The sequence below is a fragment of the Crinia signifera genome, chromosome 8, assembly GCF_055691185.1.
Source record: "Crinia signifera chromosome 8, ASM5569118v1, whole genome shotgun sequence".
Lineage (NCBI taxonomy): Eukaryota > Metazoa > Chordata > Amphibia > Anura > Myobatrachidae > Crinia > Crinia signifera.
In genome coordinates, this window is record NC_139224.1 from 167615081 (window position 1) to 167631632 (window position 16552).

Sequence of the window (16552 nt, forward strand, 5' to 3'; positions counted from 1 at the left end):
ATGTTCTCTGCGTAGCGCTCTCTGTCCCCGTGTTCTCTGCGTAGCGCTCTCTGTCCCCGTGTTCTCTGCGTAGCGCTCTCTGTCCCATTGTTCTCAGCGTAGCGCTCTCTGTCCCCGTGTTCTCAGCGTAGCGCTCTCTGTCCCATTATTCTCAGCGTAGCGCTCTCTGTCCCTGTGTTCTCTGCGTAGCGCTCTCTGTCCCATTGTTCTCAGCGTAGCGCTCTCTGTCCCATTGTTCTCAGCGTAGCGCTCTCTGTCCCCGTGTTCTCAGCGTAGCGCTCTCTGTCCCATTATTCTCAGCGTAGCGCTCTCTGTCCCCGTGTTCTCAGCGTAGCGCTCTCTGTCCCCGTGTTCTCAGCGTAGCGCTCTCTGTCCCATTGTTCTCAGCGTAGCGCTCTCTGTCCCCGTGTTCTCAGCGTAACGCTCTCTGTCCCCGTGTTCTCAGCGTAACGCTCTCTGTCCCATTATTCTCAGCGTAGCGCTCTCTGTCCCCGTGTTCTCTGCGTAGCGCTCTCTGTCCCTGTGTTCTCTGCGTAGCGCTCTCTGTCCCCGTGTTCTCTGCGTAGCGCTCTCTGTCCCCGTGTTCTCTGCGTAGCGCTCTCTGTCCCCGTGTTCTCTGCGTAGCGCTCTCTGTCCCCGTGTTCTCTGCGTAGCGCTCTCTGTCCCCGTGTTCTCAGTGTAGCGCTCTCTGTCCCTGTGTTCTCACTGTAACGCTCTCTGTCCCATTATTCTCAGCGTAGCGCCCTCTGTCCCCGTGTTCTCAGTGTAGCGCTCTCTGTCCCCGTGTTCTCAGCGTAGCGCTCTCTGTCCCCGTGTTCTCTGCGTAGCGCTCTCTGTCCAATTGTTCTCAGCGTAGCGCCCTCTGTCCCATTGTTCTCAGCGTAGCGCTCTCTGTCCCCGTGTTCTCAGCGTAACGCTCTCTGTCCCCGTGTTCTCTGTGTAGCGCTCTCTGTCCCTGTGTTCTCTGCGTAGCGCCCTCTGTCCCATTGTTCTCAGCGTAGCACTCTCTGTCCCTATGTTCTCTGCGTAGCGCTCTCTGTCCCCGTGTTCTCTGCGTAGCGCTCTCTGTCCCCGTGTTCTCTGCGTAGCGCTCTCTGTCCCATTGTTCTCAGCGTAGCGCTCTCTGTCCCCGTGTTCTCAACGTAGCGCTCTCTGTCCCATTATTCTCAGCGTAGCGCTCTCTGTCCCTGTGTTCTCTGCGTAGCGCTCTCTGTCCCATTGTTCTCAGCGTAGCGCTCTCTGTCCCATTGTTCTCAGCGTAGCGCTCTCTGTCCCCGTGTTCTCAGCGTAGCGCTCTCTGTCCCATTATTCTCAGCGTAGCGCTCTCTGTCCCCGTGTTCTCAGCGTAGCGCTCTCTGTCCCCGTGTTCTCAGCGTAGCGCTCTCTGTCCCATTGTTCTCAGCGTAGCGCTCTCTGTCCCCGTGTTCTCAGCGTAACGCTCTCTGTCCCCGTGTTCTCAGCGTAACGCTCTCTGTCCCATTATTCTCAGCGTAGCGCTCTCTGTCCCCGTGTTCTCTGCGTAGCGCTCTCTGTCCCTGTGTTCTCTGCGTAGCGCTCTCTGTCCCCGTGTTCTCTGCGTAGCGCTCTCTGTCCCCGTGTTCTCTGCGTAGCGCTCTCTGTCCCCGTGTTCTCTGCGTAGCGCTCTCTGTCCCCGTGTTCTCTGCGTAGCGCTCTCTGTCCCCGTGTTCTCAGTGTAGCGCTCTCTGTCCCTGTGTTCTCACTGTAACGCTCTCTGTCCCATTATTCTCAGCGTAGCGCCCTCTGTCCCCGTGTTCTCAGTGTAGCGCTCTCTGTCCCCGTGTTCTCAGCGTAGCGCTCTCTGTCCCCGTGTTCTCTGCGTAGCGCTCTCTGTCCAATTGTTCTCAGCGTAGCGCCCTCTGTCCCATTGTTCTCAGCGTAGCGCTCTCTGTCCCCGTGTTCTCAGCGTAGCGCTCTCTGTCCCCGTGTTCTCAGCGTAGCGCTCTCTGTCCCATTGTTCTCAGCGTAGCGCTCTCTGTCCCCGTGTTCTCTGCGTAGCGCTCTCTCTCCCATTGTTCTCAGCATAGCGCTCTCACCCTCCATGTTCTCAGGTATTAGATATAACATTTTGGGTTTTCTGCCGGATATATTTTGCATAAAAAGTTTTTCAAAACTATTTTGTTCTTTTCAGGCACGGAGATGACTTGATTGTTACTCCATTCGCCCAGGTATGTTCCTATTGTCATATCTTTGTCATCTGTCCATTTGCTTGTGGCAGTTGCTGTGATGTCTCCTCCCCATGGGGGGAAATGTTGCTTTGTCCTGATTCCTGTGTCTCTCCGCTAGGTGCTGGCCAGTTTGCGCAGTGTGAGAAATAATTTTACATTATTAACCAATGTTCAAGGAGCGCCAAACAAGTAAGTGTGTCATTACTTGTATTCTTTACCCCCTGATGCTAGGTTGGTTCCCCAATTTTTGCATTCGGTGTATTTATGTATTTTTTCCATGATTCTTCCCATCGCTGCTCTCACCCAATTTTTGCACCCCATATACCCTTACATGTGGGGTTGTTGCACTGGGGGAGCTCAGTGCCTAGGAGAAGTACCAGAGAATAAATGAGATTATGTTTTATGGTCTACGGCCCTTATTCTGGTTCTGGTTCACTCGCAAAGGCAAATTCCTTCTCAAATGGACAAAACCGTGTGCCCTGCAATGTTTTGCCATGCTTTGGTAATTATATACTTTCTCCACTAGATGGAGCTCTGGCACTAAGACTCTGCTGTACCATTATATAACAACAGTGTAACTACTGTACTCTATCAATCAAGCTGAAAGTCCTAGCAGGCATTATCAGGATTGTCCATAGATTGTTGGTACTTGTATGAAGGGGAAAGACATTCTCCCACCAAATAAATTGAACCAAGGCTCATTGCTCAAGGATGGAAGCAGCTCCAGACTGTGATAGTCCCACAGGGGGCCTCATCCCGTCACGGTGGGGGCCGGCCCCAGGCTGATGATCATGCCTAAACCTACTGACTTATCAACACAAATGTTGTTCTCTTCCGGGGTATTGGTCATTGTGTCGCCCACAGAAGGTCCACAATGGCTAGGTTGACAGTCAAAAGGTAGACATCAGTGTTTTTTATGTATTTTTTTCCAACGCGTTTCAAGAGGATTCCTTGAAAAAGAGAGCAAGCCACTCGAAACGCGTTGGAGGCGGGGAACACTCAAGTCCGCACACCGCCGATTCCGGAAGTCATCACATCCGAACTTCCGGTAATCGCGGCGTTCTCGCGGAGGTCCGGAAGACACACGGCGTGAAGGAAGAATGGAAAGCCAGAAGACCTAGGTAAGCTTAGGGACAGTTAGAGCTACCAAGGATCTTCAACAATAGGGCTCTACAACCAGCCACAGCCGGGACCCGCAAAACCTTTTCCCCACAAAAAGCCCAATAAGGGCTGTAAACATTTTATTACTAACCATTTTCCTTTTCATCGGCTAAGCACAACCTTACCTACCAGTATTACCTTTATTGCCATTACATTATTTTATCACCACTTTATGCTATTTAACTTTTACACATAAGCGCTTTTTTTCCCCAGTTATCCATGTATTTCTGTCTGTCGATGTGGACACTGTGTAAGTGTGCGACGTCCAATCACCTGGCTCGTTGCGCTCGCTACGCTATAATCACGGTTCTTCGCGATGATCTAACTATATCCACTTGGATCGCAAAGTATGAACCAAGTTGGTTTAAAAAAAAAAAAAACACATGAAAACTTGTGTCAACTTTTTCAGTGTCGACAATGTTCATGTCAATCTTTAGCTTGTTGTTAAACTTCTGTCACTGGTGACTTAGGGTATGTTGACCATTTTTAGGTGTCCACCTAGTCACAGTGGGCCATTAGTGGTTGACCCAGTCATTGTCAATCTAAGGACTGGACACACACAACCTCCAGGGTGCATGTTTAATAAGGTGGTAATTGCAAGTGGCGCACTACTGCCCCCAGCAAGGTGGGCAGCAACGACGCTAATAGCTAACAATGTAACAGGTCTTTATGGCACCGGGTCCCAGCCTTTTGTGGGCAGTTCAGGAATGTCCCTCGCCTGTCACTCACCCTGGTTGCGGCAAAGCAAGACTACCCTTCTCCCAGTCCGTACGCTGCGCATGCGATGATGGGCTGCGATTTTGCAGCCCTCCGAACGGGTCTGAATTGGGCTGCTGCATCGTACCTATTTGGTTGCTGGGAAATACGCCAGCCAAATACGAATGGATACACCATTGGAAAATACGAATCAGGTGAATACGGACACTTAGTAAATTTGCCCTATTCACGATTCGCATTTTCGCATGTTTACGGCCGATCCCAGTCAGACCGCGTATTGTCCATAATCCTCCGTCTTAGTAAGTTTCCACCTGTGATGTCAGCATGATGACATCACCAGTCCTTTATGATAAATGTTGAGCTGCCTCTTACGAGTAGGGGGGAGAAATAATTAGCGCTTTAGCAGACCTCTGTTACCGCGCCACAATACATGGTCCCTGCATAGCGTCTCTCCGCGTGTGCTTAGTTCTGGGGTTTATTTGTCCTTTAATGACTTTCTCCCGGATAAATCGCACGCTGTCCTACTGGCTGTCCCTTGAGATCTGCATGGGCCGCTGTCCTGCGCTTTTGTCCAGGTATATGAAGGCCCCTTTGTGAGATGTGGGCACAAACTATTAGCATCTGCCAGCCTGGCCGGAGCCTTCCCATGCCCAGATCACTGCGAGGTGCCACGGACACCCATTCCACCCCTCACTTTTAATTTTACATGGCCCCAAATCAGCAGCCGCCTGGGCATTGGAATGGACAATATATATATATATGCCGTCACCTCGGTAACCAGCACAGCGTGCAGTGCACAGCAGACACAGCGCAGGAATGTACAATATATATATATGCCATCACCTCGGTAACCAGCACAGCGTGCAGCGCGCAGCAGACACAGCGCAGGAATGTACAATATATATATATGCCATCACCTCGGTAACCAGCACAGCATGCAGCACGCAGCAGACACAGCGCAGGAATGTACAATATATATATATACATGCCATCACCTCGGTAACCAGCACAGCATGCAGCGCGCAGCAGACACAGCGCAGGAATGTACAATATATATATATGCCATCAACTCGGTAACCAGCAGAGCGGGGAGCGCGCAGCAGACACAGCGCAGGAATGTACAATATATATATGCCATCACCTCGGTAACCAGCACAGCGGGGAGCGCGCAGCACACACAGCGCAGGAATGTACAATATATATATATGCCATCACCTCGGTAACCACCACAGCGTGCAGCGCGCAGCAGACACAGCGCAGGAATGTACAATATATATATATATGCCATCACCTCAATAACCAGCAGAGCGGGGAGCGCGCAGCAGACACAGCGCAGGAATGTACAATATATATCTCCTATATATTTGGCTACATCTGTCACTCAAAGTGGGTGTCTGTGTCTATAACGCTCTGTTCCTGGACTTTCCTCTTAATGTGTGATTGCCTTCATCTGTGGTGAACACCTTTCTGAGAAATTAACCTGTTTAAAACAGGTGATGGCAATCATACATTAAGGGGAAGTCTAGAAACAGAGCATTGTGTCCCTCCTGGAGAGGGTCATGTTGGGAGGTATGTGACAGAGAACCAGCCCAGTGAGCCCACAGACAGTGCCAGACACCCACTGCCTTCCCATGTTGCCTAGCACTGCTACTCCACAGCCACCAGGTGAGCGCCCCCCTCCCGCGATTTGCGGCAAAACCTCCCCCCCTGCGCGCGCCCCCCCCTCCCGCGATTCGCGGCAAAAACACCCGCTCCCCCGCGACCCCCCCTACCGCGATTCGCAGCAAAAACACCCCCGCGACCCCCCCTCCCGCGATTCGCTGCAAAAAGAACCCCCCACGACCCCTCCCGCAATTCGCGGCATAACCACCACCCCGCGACCCCCCCTCCCGCGAATCGCGGCAAACCCTCCCCCGTGACCCCCCCCCAATTCGCGGAAAAAACACCACCCCCCCGCGACCTCCCTCCCGCGATTCGCGGCAAAAAGAACCCCCCCGCGACCCCCCCTTGCACGATTGGCGGCACCCCCCCTGCGACCCCCCTCCCGCGATTCGCGGCACCCCCCCCTTCCCCCCCCGCAATTCGCAGCAGCCCCAGGATTAAATGGCACATGCAAAACACTGACATGGCTATGGTCGACAATGAAAAAGGTTGACATGAGTTTTTGAAGATTTATTTTTAATTTTTTTAATTTTTTCATTTTCATTGTCATGTGTCGACATGGACACCAATGAAGTGGCACACTTATGTCAACATTTACATGTGTTGACCTTTCTGTGTTGATTTTTTCTTGTGGCGATTCGCGTCACACACCCCCGCAACCCCCCCTCCCGCGATTCACGGCACCCCCCGTGACCCCCCACCTCCCGCAATTCGCGGCAACCCCCCACCGGAACCCCTGTGAACCCCGCCCTCCCGCGATTCGCGGCACCCACCCCCGCGACCCCCCCTCCCGCAATTCGCGGCAGCTCCAGAATTAAATTGCACATGGAAAACACTGACATGGCTATGGTCGACAATGAAAAAGGTTGACATGAGTTTTTGAAGTTTTTTTGTCATTTTTTGAATATTTTCATATTCATTCTCATGTGTCGACATGGACACCAATGAAGTGCCACACTTATGTCAACATTTACATGTGTTGACCTTTCTGTGTTGATTTTTTTCTTGTGGCGATTCGCGTCACACCCCCCGCAACCCCCCCTCCGGCGATTCGCGGCACCCCCCCGCGACCCCCCCCCCCCGCAATTCGCGGCAACCCCCCACCGGAACCCCCATGAACCCCGCTCTCCCGCGATTCGCGGCACCCACCCCCGCAACCCCCCCCCCTCCCGCAAATCGCGGCACCCCCCGCGATTCGCGGCAGCCCCAGGATTAAATGGCACATGCAAAACACTGGCACGGCTATGGTCGACAATGAAAAAGGTTGACATGAGTTTTTGAAGATTTATTTCATTTTTTGAATGTTTTCATATTCATTGTCATGTGTCAACATGGACACCAATGAAGTGGCACACTTCTGTCAACATTTACATGTGTTGACCTTTCTGTGTTGATTTTTTCTTGTGGCGATTCGCGTCACACCCCCCCCCCCCCCGCAACCCCCACTCCCGCGATTCACGGCACACACACACACCCCCCGCGATTCTCGGCACCCCATCCCGTGACCCCCCCTCCCGTGATTCACGGCACACCCCCCGCGCCCCCCCCCTACCATGATTCGCCGCAACCCCCGCCCCCGTAACCCCCCTCCCGCGATTTGCGGCAACCCACCCCGCGACCCCCCTCCCGCGATTCTCTGCAATCCCTCCCCTCCCGCGATATGCAGCATCCACCCCCCCACAACCCCCCCTCCTGCAATTCGCGGCACCCCCCGCGACCCCCCCTCCTGCAATTCGCGGCACCCTCCGCGACCCCCCCTCCCGCGATTCGCGGACACCTAAGTTGCAATACAGGGCATCTTTCATACAATTCTAACCATATTTCTCATATACAAACGTTCACAAATTAAGGGGGCGCAGCCCCTTACGACGGTGTGAAGAGCGCCCGTAGGGCGCGATGAATCACCTAGTATATATATATATGCCATCACCTCGGTAACCAGCAGAGCGGGGAGCGCGCAGCAGACACAGCGCAGGAATGTACAATATATATATATATATATATGCCATCACCTCGGTAACCAGCACAGCATGCAGCGCGCAGCAGACACAGCGCAGGAATGTACAATATATATATATATATATGCCATCACCTCGGTAACCAGCACAGCGGGGAGCACGCAGCAGACACAGCGCAGGAATGTACAATATATATATATATGCCATCACCTCGGTAACCACCACAGCGTGCAGCGCGCAGCAGACACAGCGCAGGAATGTACAATATATATATATGCCATCACCTCGGTAATCAGCAGAGCGGGGAGCACGCAGCACACACAGCGCAGGAATGTACAATATATATATGCCATCACCTCGGTAACCACCACAGCGTGCAGCGCGCAGCAGACACAGCGCAGGAATGTACAATATATATATATATGCCATCACCTCGGTAAGCAGCAGAGCGAGAAGCGCGCAGCAGACACAGCGCAGGAATGTACAATATATATATATATATATGCCATCACCTCGGTAACCAGCACAGCGGGGAGCGCGCAGCAGACACAGCGCAGGAATGTACAATATATATATATATATGCCATCACCTCGGTAACCAGCAGAGCGGGGAGCGCGCAGCAGACACAGCGCAGGAATGTACAATATATATATATGCCATCACCTCGGTAACCAGCACAGCGGGGAGCGCGCAGCAGACACAGCGCAGGAATGTACAATATATATATATATGCCATCACCTCGATAACCAGCAGAGCGGGGAGCGCGCAGCAGACACAGCGCAGGAATGTACAATATATATATATATATATATATGCTATCACCTCAATAACCAGCAGAGCGGGGAGCGCGCAGCAGACACAGCACAGGAATGTACAATATATATATATATGCCATCACCTCGGTAACCAGCAGAGCGGGGAGCGCGCAGCAGACACAGCGCAGGAATGTACAATATATATATATATGCCATCACCTCAATAACCAGCAGAGCGGGGAGCGCGCAGCAGACACAGCACAGGAATGTACAATATATATATGCCATCACCTTGGTAACCAGCAGAGCGGGAAGCGCGCAGCAGACACAGCGCAGGAATGTACATCTCCAGCACTTTCATTTATTTTGGCATTAGCTGGACCACTGATGGTTCCTGTAATTAAGGCCTCCATTCATCTGGGGGCTACGTGTGATTTTCGGCTGGTGAATGGACCCCGTATAGGGGTAGTGACAAGTGGTTTGGAGCGCAGCGTGGTATTCACAAATCAATGAGTCATTATACTCCGAGAGGGGATTCGCGGTGACCCCAGGTCCGGGGCCGCTGGGTGCTAATAAGTAACTGTGGGGGGATACGGTCACTAGGTCGACATGCTTTAATGTTGACAAGCATTAGGTTGACACCACTAGGTCGACATGAATTAAAGTCGACATGCAGGAAGGTCAACATGACTGAAGGTCGACATGGGTTAGGTTGACGGTCAAAATGTCGACATGGGGGTTTTCACTTTTTTCAGAGTGTAGCGAGGCACTGTGTCCAAAGTATGGCTTGCACAGCGAGCCATGCAAGGGGACGTTTCAGTGTCCATGTTGACTGTGTCGACATTTGGGACAAAAAAGTGAAAAAACCCATGTTGACTGTCAACATTCCCCATGTCGATCTAATGACCCTGTCGACCTCACCCTTCAGTCACGTCGACATTCCTGCATGTCAACCTTCAGTCATGTCGACCTTCATGCATGTCAACCTAGTTTCTGTCTATCCAATGATCCATACCCACTGTGGGGGAGATGTAGCGAAGCTCGGAGAGAGAGACAGCACCAGCCGGCTCTAATTGCTTCTGCTAAACTCATATAAGGTGCTGTATGTACTGTCGACACAAGTTGTTTGTGTCATTGTCAACGCAGACCCCCAAATAGTGTAACCTTTACCCTTATGCGCCATGCTTCAGGTCAGGTGCCTCGCTCCCCTGCCAGTCAGAGTCCACGTGGAAGTAGGAAAAGTCCAAAAAATAAAAACAACGTAAAAAACTTATGTCAACCTTTTCACTGTCAACCTAGATGCTGCAGACCTTAGGCGGTATCTGGATGGGGGTATGGGACATAGGGTTGGCTGCATGATGGTCGACCACTGAGGGGTCAGAATGTCGACACAAGCATTAGGTCAAAACGGAGACATGAGTTTTTAACTTTTTTCCTCAAATGTCAACATAGTCGACATTGACGCCATATAAGTGTACGCTCGCCATGCTTCGGCACACTATTTTATTCTCCCACCATGCCGCAGTGTATGGTAGAGGATTAAATACTGCCTGTCGGCACATGTTGGCAAAAAAAAACACCATAAAAACTTACGTCGATTTAATGCTTGTGTCAACCTTTTGACCCTGTCCCTCTTAGCCATGTCGACCTATCATATGTACTAAACTACAATCAGTTACATTGTATATGCCAGTAGGGGCATGTACAAATACCCAGGAATATCGCGTGAGTTATGGGTCCCTCTGCAGCATTTCCACGTTGTTACCATGGCAACTCGGTTGACCCCTATGAGATAAACCTGCAGTATCTGAATCAATCACTTAACATCCGAACTTCATATAATAATTCCTTACATTTATTATATTACGTGTACAACACGCAGGTCCAGCGTTTACTAATGTTATATTTACCTATATGTGGTTTATTCTGGAACTTGTAGTCCATCTAGGTAAAATGTCATAGGCATATAGGGTACTGAGACCTGTAACTGTACTAGTTAGGTTCCAAAAACTGGATTTGAACTATATCCCAGTTATGATGACGCACCACACCCCGGGGTAACCGTCCCCAATATAACCACATTGGCGCGTTTCACCTCTCTAATGAGACTCTTTACAAAGACCATGGAATGATGTGGGTGTTCCCCTGCAGGCTGCGAACGGATGTTTATGTAAAACAGCCTTGCGAATGGTGGGCCGGCGTAGCACCATTCGCAAGGCAGAATCTGGTTGACTCACAAGGATGCAAAATCGCATCTGAACAAATTAACCAGAATAACCCCCTATGTTCAGCTGAAATGTGTGGTGACGGCCTTACCAGCTTCTCTAGGATTAACTCGCAGCATCCCGTTGATAGCCCTAACAGCCACCAGGTGGCGCTGTAGACATACAAATGTATCACAGCTCGTGCGAATTCTACCCGGCATTCGTGCAAAGTGATCCATCAGAATTGTTCCTTATTAATAATGTTCCTGTGTAGCTGCATAATAATAATAATAATACCATAATAATAATAATATTCAGACACAGCATATACATTGTTTGCTTTGATGAAATCATTTGTCCCATCGCCATCCTGTGTTTCTTTGTGTAGAAGTAGAACTGAAGGCCCCCATGCACTATACAACTTCTCTGACTGTAGAATTCGCATGCGATCCCTCTTGAACCGCCCGGCAGCTTCCCTGGCCACAAGCTCCCATACATCGTATGTGCTCCTTTTGCATATGATGTATGATTGTATGTGACGTGGATGAGTATGTGTATTAGGGACGGCCATCGACCATCGATGATTTGAAATCATCGATGGTATGTGGCCGATGTCGAATACTTTTGCCATTGATGTGGGAGTACCAGATAGTTTCCCTACATCGATGGCAAAGGAGAAACGATGTTTCCTTTTTTTTTGTTTTTTCCTCAAGGTGCCTGGATCACAGAGAATAGCTCCGACACTCGGAAGTCCCGCCCACGAGTACTGATTGGCCCACGGGCCATTCGGTAACATATAATGGCTGACCATCGATAGCTAATATAGCTATAGCATACTTTATCATTCTCAATCGGAGCGAACATGGATAAAAAGCAAGAAAAAGTCCCACCTTTAAAAAAAAAAAATCACGAAAAACCATGAGTTTTTCATGATTTTTTTTCCAACTTTTTTTTCAACCTTGAGCATTTATGTATACATACAGTAAATGGAATTATTTTTGCCCGGGTTAATGGGTAGCCACCTGAATAAATCTGGAGGCGCAAGTCCGAAAATGTATTTACTAAAACCACTAATAAAAGATACCTACCCCTAGGAGGAAGCCCCTCTCTGCCAGCGATGTCATTAATGTCATATTTAATAACAATGATGTAACAATAATTGATACAGTCAAATAACCACGATGAGATGCATTAACTGCTTTATCATTCAAATGACAGATAATTAGGGAAATCACTATCAGGCATATGGATTATACAGTAATTAATTACCTTATTAATAGAGATGCTTGACGTTGATAATTGGTTCTCTAATCCGGTTCATCAAACCTGTTCTAAAGGTGTGGAAGGTAGACAAAAGTTCTGTAGGTAAAATGAGGCAAGGCAGGTTCCACCAGATCGATGTCTACTCCATATTAACCCTGTGAGTGCTCACAGCGACTGATCATTTTTTGGGTGCAATATTAAACTAAACTTCAATGAATTGACTCGGCCGTATTTGTATTTATTTATACTAAAACAACAGTCGCTGTGAGCGGCGCCGGCATTTTTAGCGTATATCTTGGGGATCGCTCACAGCAATGTTGGCACTCAATACAGGTGGTTTTCATACTGGAGAGCTGCTATTAATTATGTTTACAATAATATAAACTGTGGCCCTATAACTTGAACGTGTTTTACCAAAACATTCAGGAGGTAGAACCAGGTCAGTTCTGTGGAATTGTCTAGTCAATGACCCGGCACGTAGGACGGACCTTCAGGCAAATATGGCAGTGAGTCGGGAACAACCCATTTACATCCTAAAATGGACATGTTTTGACAACAGCCTAATGACAACAGTGGATGTCACCGTGTGATATAACAAATTAATATATGTTTCTATTTGTCTTTATACGTGAATATTGGCACCTAAAAGAAATAATAATTTCAGGGCCGGATTAAGGGATGGGTGACAGGGGCAACCGTCCTAGGACCCCCATACAATAGGGGCTCCCACATACTGCAGGTTCTCCCACGGTGCATTGTCCTTACTGCCCCCCCCCCCCGGGTTAGGTGTCTGTTAGCAGCAATTTTACTTGTGAGGAGCCAAATCTCTCTGCACATGTTACATCTGCCCCACCTGCAGTGCATATGGTTTTGTCCATTTGAGAAGGAAGTTGCCTCCTAGAGTGAACCAGAATTAGAGCCAAAATCCGCCCCTGAATTATATTGTGTATTTTCCTATTGTGTGCTGCTGTTTTTTTTTTTAAATAATGGAGTGATTTGCTCCCCAAACAATGGCCCAGTGCCCACATTTATGACATCACTGGTGGGAACATGACCATATGTTCATCCTGAGCGATATACTGTACCCACCCGTTTTTCTTTCAGGGGGTGATAACGCCTCCCCGCAGCGAGTGCTTGTTTGTGTGTGACGGACGCATTGTTCAATGTGTTATTATTTGGTTTTGTAATTGTACACGTTCTGTTCCCCACAGGAGATCACCGATGTCTAACCATCCCCAAATCTCCAGGGTCAATATGCAAGGTCAGTAACTATATCTGTACAGTTAGTACACAGGCTTGTTTATACTGTACTTGGGAGGCGTGCAAGTCTCATGACGCATTATACAGAGTATCTGTTATTAATCCTGACAGTTTGTGCCCACATTATTCCACGGTCTCCCCCTCAATAGGTGTCTGGTCTGAGTGGGAGACTCCGCTTTCTATATATACCTGGCGTAAGCAATATGCGGGCCCCAACTGCCGTGGAACTACACTTCCCAGCAGCCCTTGCCACACGTTTTATGTTACGGCATGCTCAAACTGCGGCAGAGCATGCTGGGTTGTGTAGTTCCACATCCTATATAGAGAGAGATAGAATGAGGATGGCAGCACTCGCAGGATTGGAAAGATGCCCTCCTCGAACAAGAATCCACTGTGTGGTCATGATTCGAGTGCCACCATCATCATCCTCTATCTACCTGGTATCGACGTATCCCGCTAAAACACAGTTGAGTAGTAGAGAAGAAGGCCCTGTATTAAGGAGCTTACAATCTAGAGTCCCGCATTGTTGAAGGGTCACAGGAGCATGGTGGGCATGTAGCCAGATGTGTGAGTATTCTGGTGGTCGGATCTCTTGCACGGGATTGGCTAGGTGTACGCCATGGCGACGGACTGCATGTAGCCAGATGTGTGAGTATTCTGGTGGGCGGATCTCTTGCACGGGATTGGCTAGGTGTACGCCATGGCGATGGACTGCATGTAGCCAGATGTGTGAGTATTCTGGTGGTCGGATCTCTTGCACGGGATTGGCTAGGTGTACGCCATGGCGATGGACTGCATGTAGCCAGATGTGTGAGTATTCTGGTGGGCGGATCTCTTGCACCGGGATTGGCTGGGATGCGGTCATTTGGTCTACAGCATAATGGTAGACAGTCATTAGGGCGACACCATTAGGTCGACATGGGAAAAGGTCGACATGGGAAAAGGTCAACATGTTTCTACGTCGACAGGCCATTAGTTCGACAGGTCATTAGTTTGACAGTGTCTAGGTCGACAGTCAAAAGGTCAGCATGGGGGTTTTTCACTGTTTCTTGAGCCGACATGTGCCGACAGGCTGTATTTCATGCCCTACCATCCACTAGGGCATGGTGGGAGAATAAAATAGTGTGCCGAGCGCAGCGAGGCACCGTGCCCGACGCATAGCAAGCGTTGCGAGGGGATGCGGTGCACTTTAAACTGTGTCCATGTAGACTGCGTTGACATTCAGGAAAAAAAACAGTGAAAAAACCCATGTCGACCTTTTCACTGTCGACCTAGACATTGTCAAACTAATGACCTGTCGAAACTAACGTCCTGTCGAACTAATGACCTTTCGACCTAGAACTATGTTGACCTAGAACCATGTCGACCTTTTCCTAATGACTGTCGACCATCATGCTGTAGACTAAATGATCCCATCCCCATTAGCTAGGTGTACGCAATGGCAACGGACTGCATGAAGACAGATGTGCGTAAATACACCGTTAGCTCCCACGCCTTGTGTTTCAACAGTTTCCTCTTCTACTTAGAGTGTAAGCTCCCCGGCCCAGCTACAGCCAGATGCCCTTCTCCTTAGAGAAATGAATGTATTCATTGTTTTATAGCTGGAAATTGGGCTTGCGCCCTGGGCCGCGCCTTTTCCCCGTGTCACTTTCCCTCCTGCGCTATTCGGTAAACAGCAGATATAATTTTCCAGCTAATGTCATTATCAGCCACAGGGCCTGTAAATAGCCGCACACACTATCAGTCACGTGGTTCCCAGTAATGGTGGCCTTATCTCCAGCCGCACAGCCCCGGACACTCCCGTCAGCATATACCATATATACGTGACTGGCGTTGGAGAGCGATGTATGGGACTGACGTACTGAGGGCAGGGCTGTAACTGGCAGAACCAGGCCCTGTGTGCCCTCCTGTATTACACGTCTATTAATGCGCTCAGTAAACACCCGCTTCAGTTTCCAGTGACCCTGTAGCGATAACCTGCTTTATTTTTAGTGGTATTCACACTAGAATTACACATTAATGGATCACCTCTGTGTTTTCTTTAGTGCTGGATACAAAAGGACTATTTAATCATCAGCTCGGTGACCTGCGGCTAATGATTTATTAAGAGTGCAGCAGGAGTTACTGATGTTTTAAATACCTTTAAGTTAGTCCCTAATATAACTCAACGGTCGGTGTGCCGGCATAAACGTATCTTTAAGGCGCAGCGATGAATACTTCAATAAGGTGCTGCAGGCCCTTGCAAGGCGATTTAGAGTACTACACGCAGATAAAATGCACATAGGGCCTGATTCAGCTTGGGCAAAACCATGCTGCACCGCAGGTGGGGCAGATGTAACATGTGCAGAGAGAGTTAGATTTGGGTCGGTGGGTGTGTGTGTGGGGGGGGGGGGGATTTCAAACTAAAAACTAAGGGGCAGATTTATTACACTCGGTGAAGTGATAAAGTGTCTGGGTTTTATCACCGGCTGTGAAGTTACAGGCTTGGTTTGAAAAATGACAGGTAGGAGCTGATTGGCCGGTGATAAAACCAGACACTTTATCACTTCACTGAGCTTAATAAATCTACCCCTAAATGACAGTGTAAAAATAAAGCTATTTAACATCTGTGGGCTACAAGCAAAAGCAGCCAGTATTTACCCTGCACAGAAACAATAGAAATGCATCTGCTCTCCTTGTATGGTGTGTTCCAGACACAAAATGACTTGCTTCTTTGCTGTACTGATTCTGGCTCAGTCTGTAGCACAGCATAACATACAGCGCTTCCCAACTATACTGAGAACAGCGGGACAGTGCGTTAATTGGAGACTGTCCCACTGTCCCTCCCAAGTATCACAGTGCCCTGGGGGGGGGGGGGGGGGGGGAGTTGGTGGAGCACAGCAGCCGGTGATAACTAAATAGGTGGGGGGGGGATCCGGGGGCTGCCCAGGTGCTCAGAGGGTGCTGGAAATGCCCCTGAAATGACCAAATGGGAGTTGCATTGCGAGGCCAAACCCCTACATCCAAGGCTCCAGAGCTCTGCCCCCTAATCCAAGGTCCCACCCCTTTTACGACCATGGTCATGCCTCCGGAGTGGCAAGTCCAGTCAAAGCAAGGACATCAGGAGTTGGGAGGTATGTACATAACATTCCCTGTTAAAAATAAAGGGAACATTATGAAGCAAATTCATAGACCATAGACCACTGCTGCGTAGCCTAATTACCAAAACCCACGTCCTGTTCCTAATGTGATCGGCAAACTAACGGTAAATGACCGGTCATACAGCGGTCATGGCCGATCGACGTGATTGGATGATTCAATTCTAAACCAAATATTCATATTAACCCTTTGTGCGCCAGGTGAACTTGTCAAAATAGGTGTGAAAAATGCCAAGCAATCATAATG

The 16552-nt window shown here is 49.4% G+C and overlaps 1 protein-coding gene across 3 annotated transcripts in view; it reads left to right on the forward strand.

The window, feature by feature from the left end:
- Positions 1–16552, forward strand: part of PDE4B (phosphodiesterase 4B) — a 338958-nt gene that overhangs the window by 251128 nt on the left and 71278 nt on the right. For all 3 annotated transcript variants that reach the window (XM_083157704.1, XM_083157705.1, XM_083157703.1), the window contains 3 exons: positions 2150–2186; positions 2305–2375; positions 13120–13169. In XM_083157704.1, coding sequence (XP_083013830.1) covers positions 2150–2186; positions 2305–2375; positions 13120–13169 — 158 coding nt within the window. The remainder of the gene's footprint in view (positions 1–2149; positions 2187–2304; positions 2376–13119; positions 13170–16552) is intronic.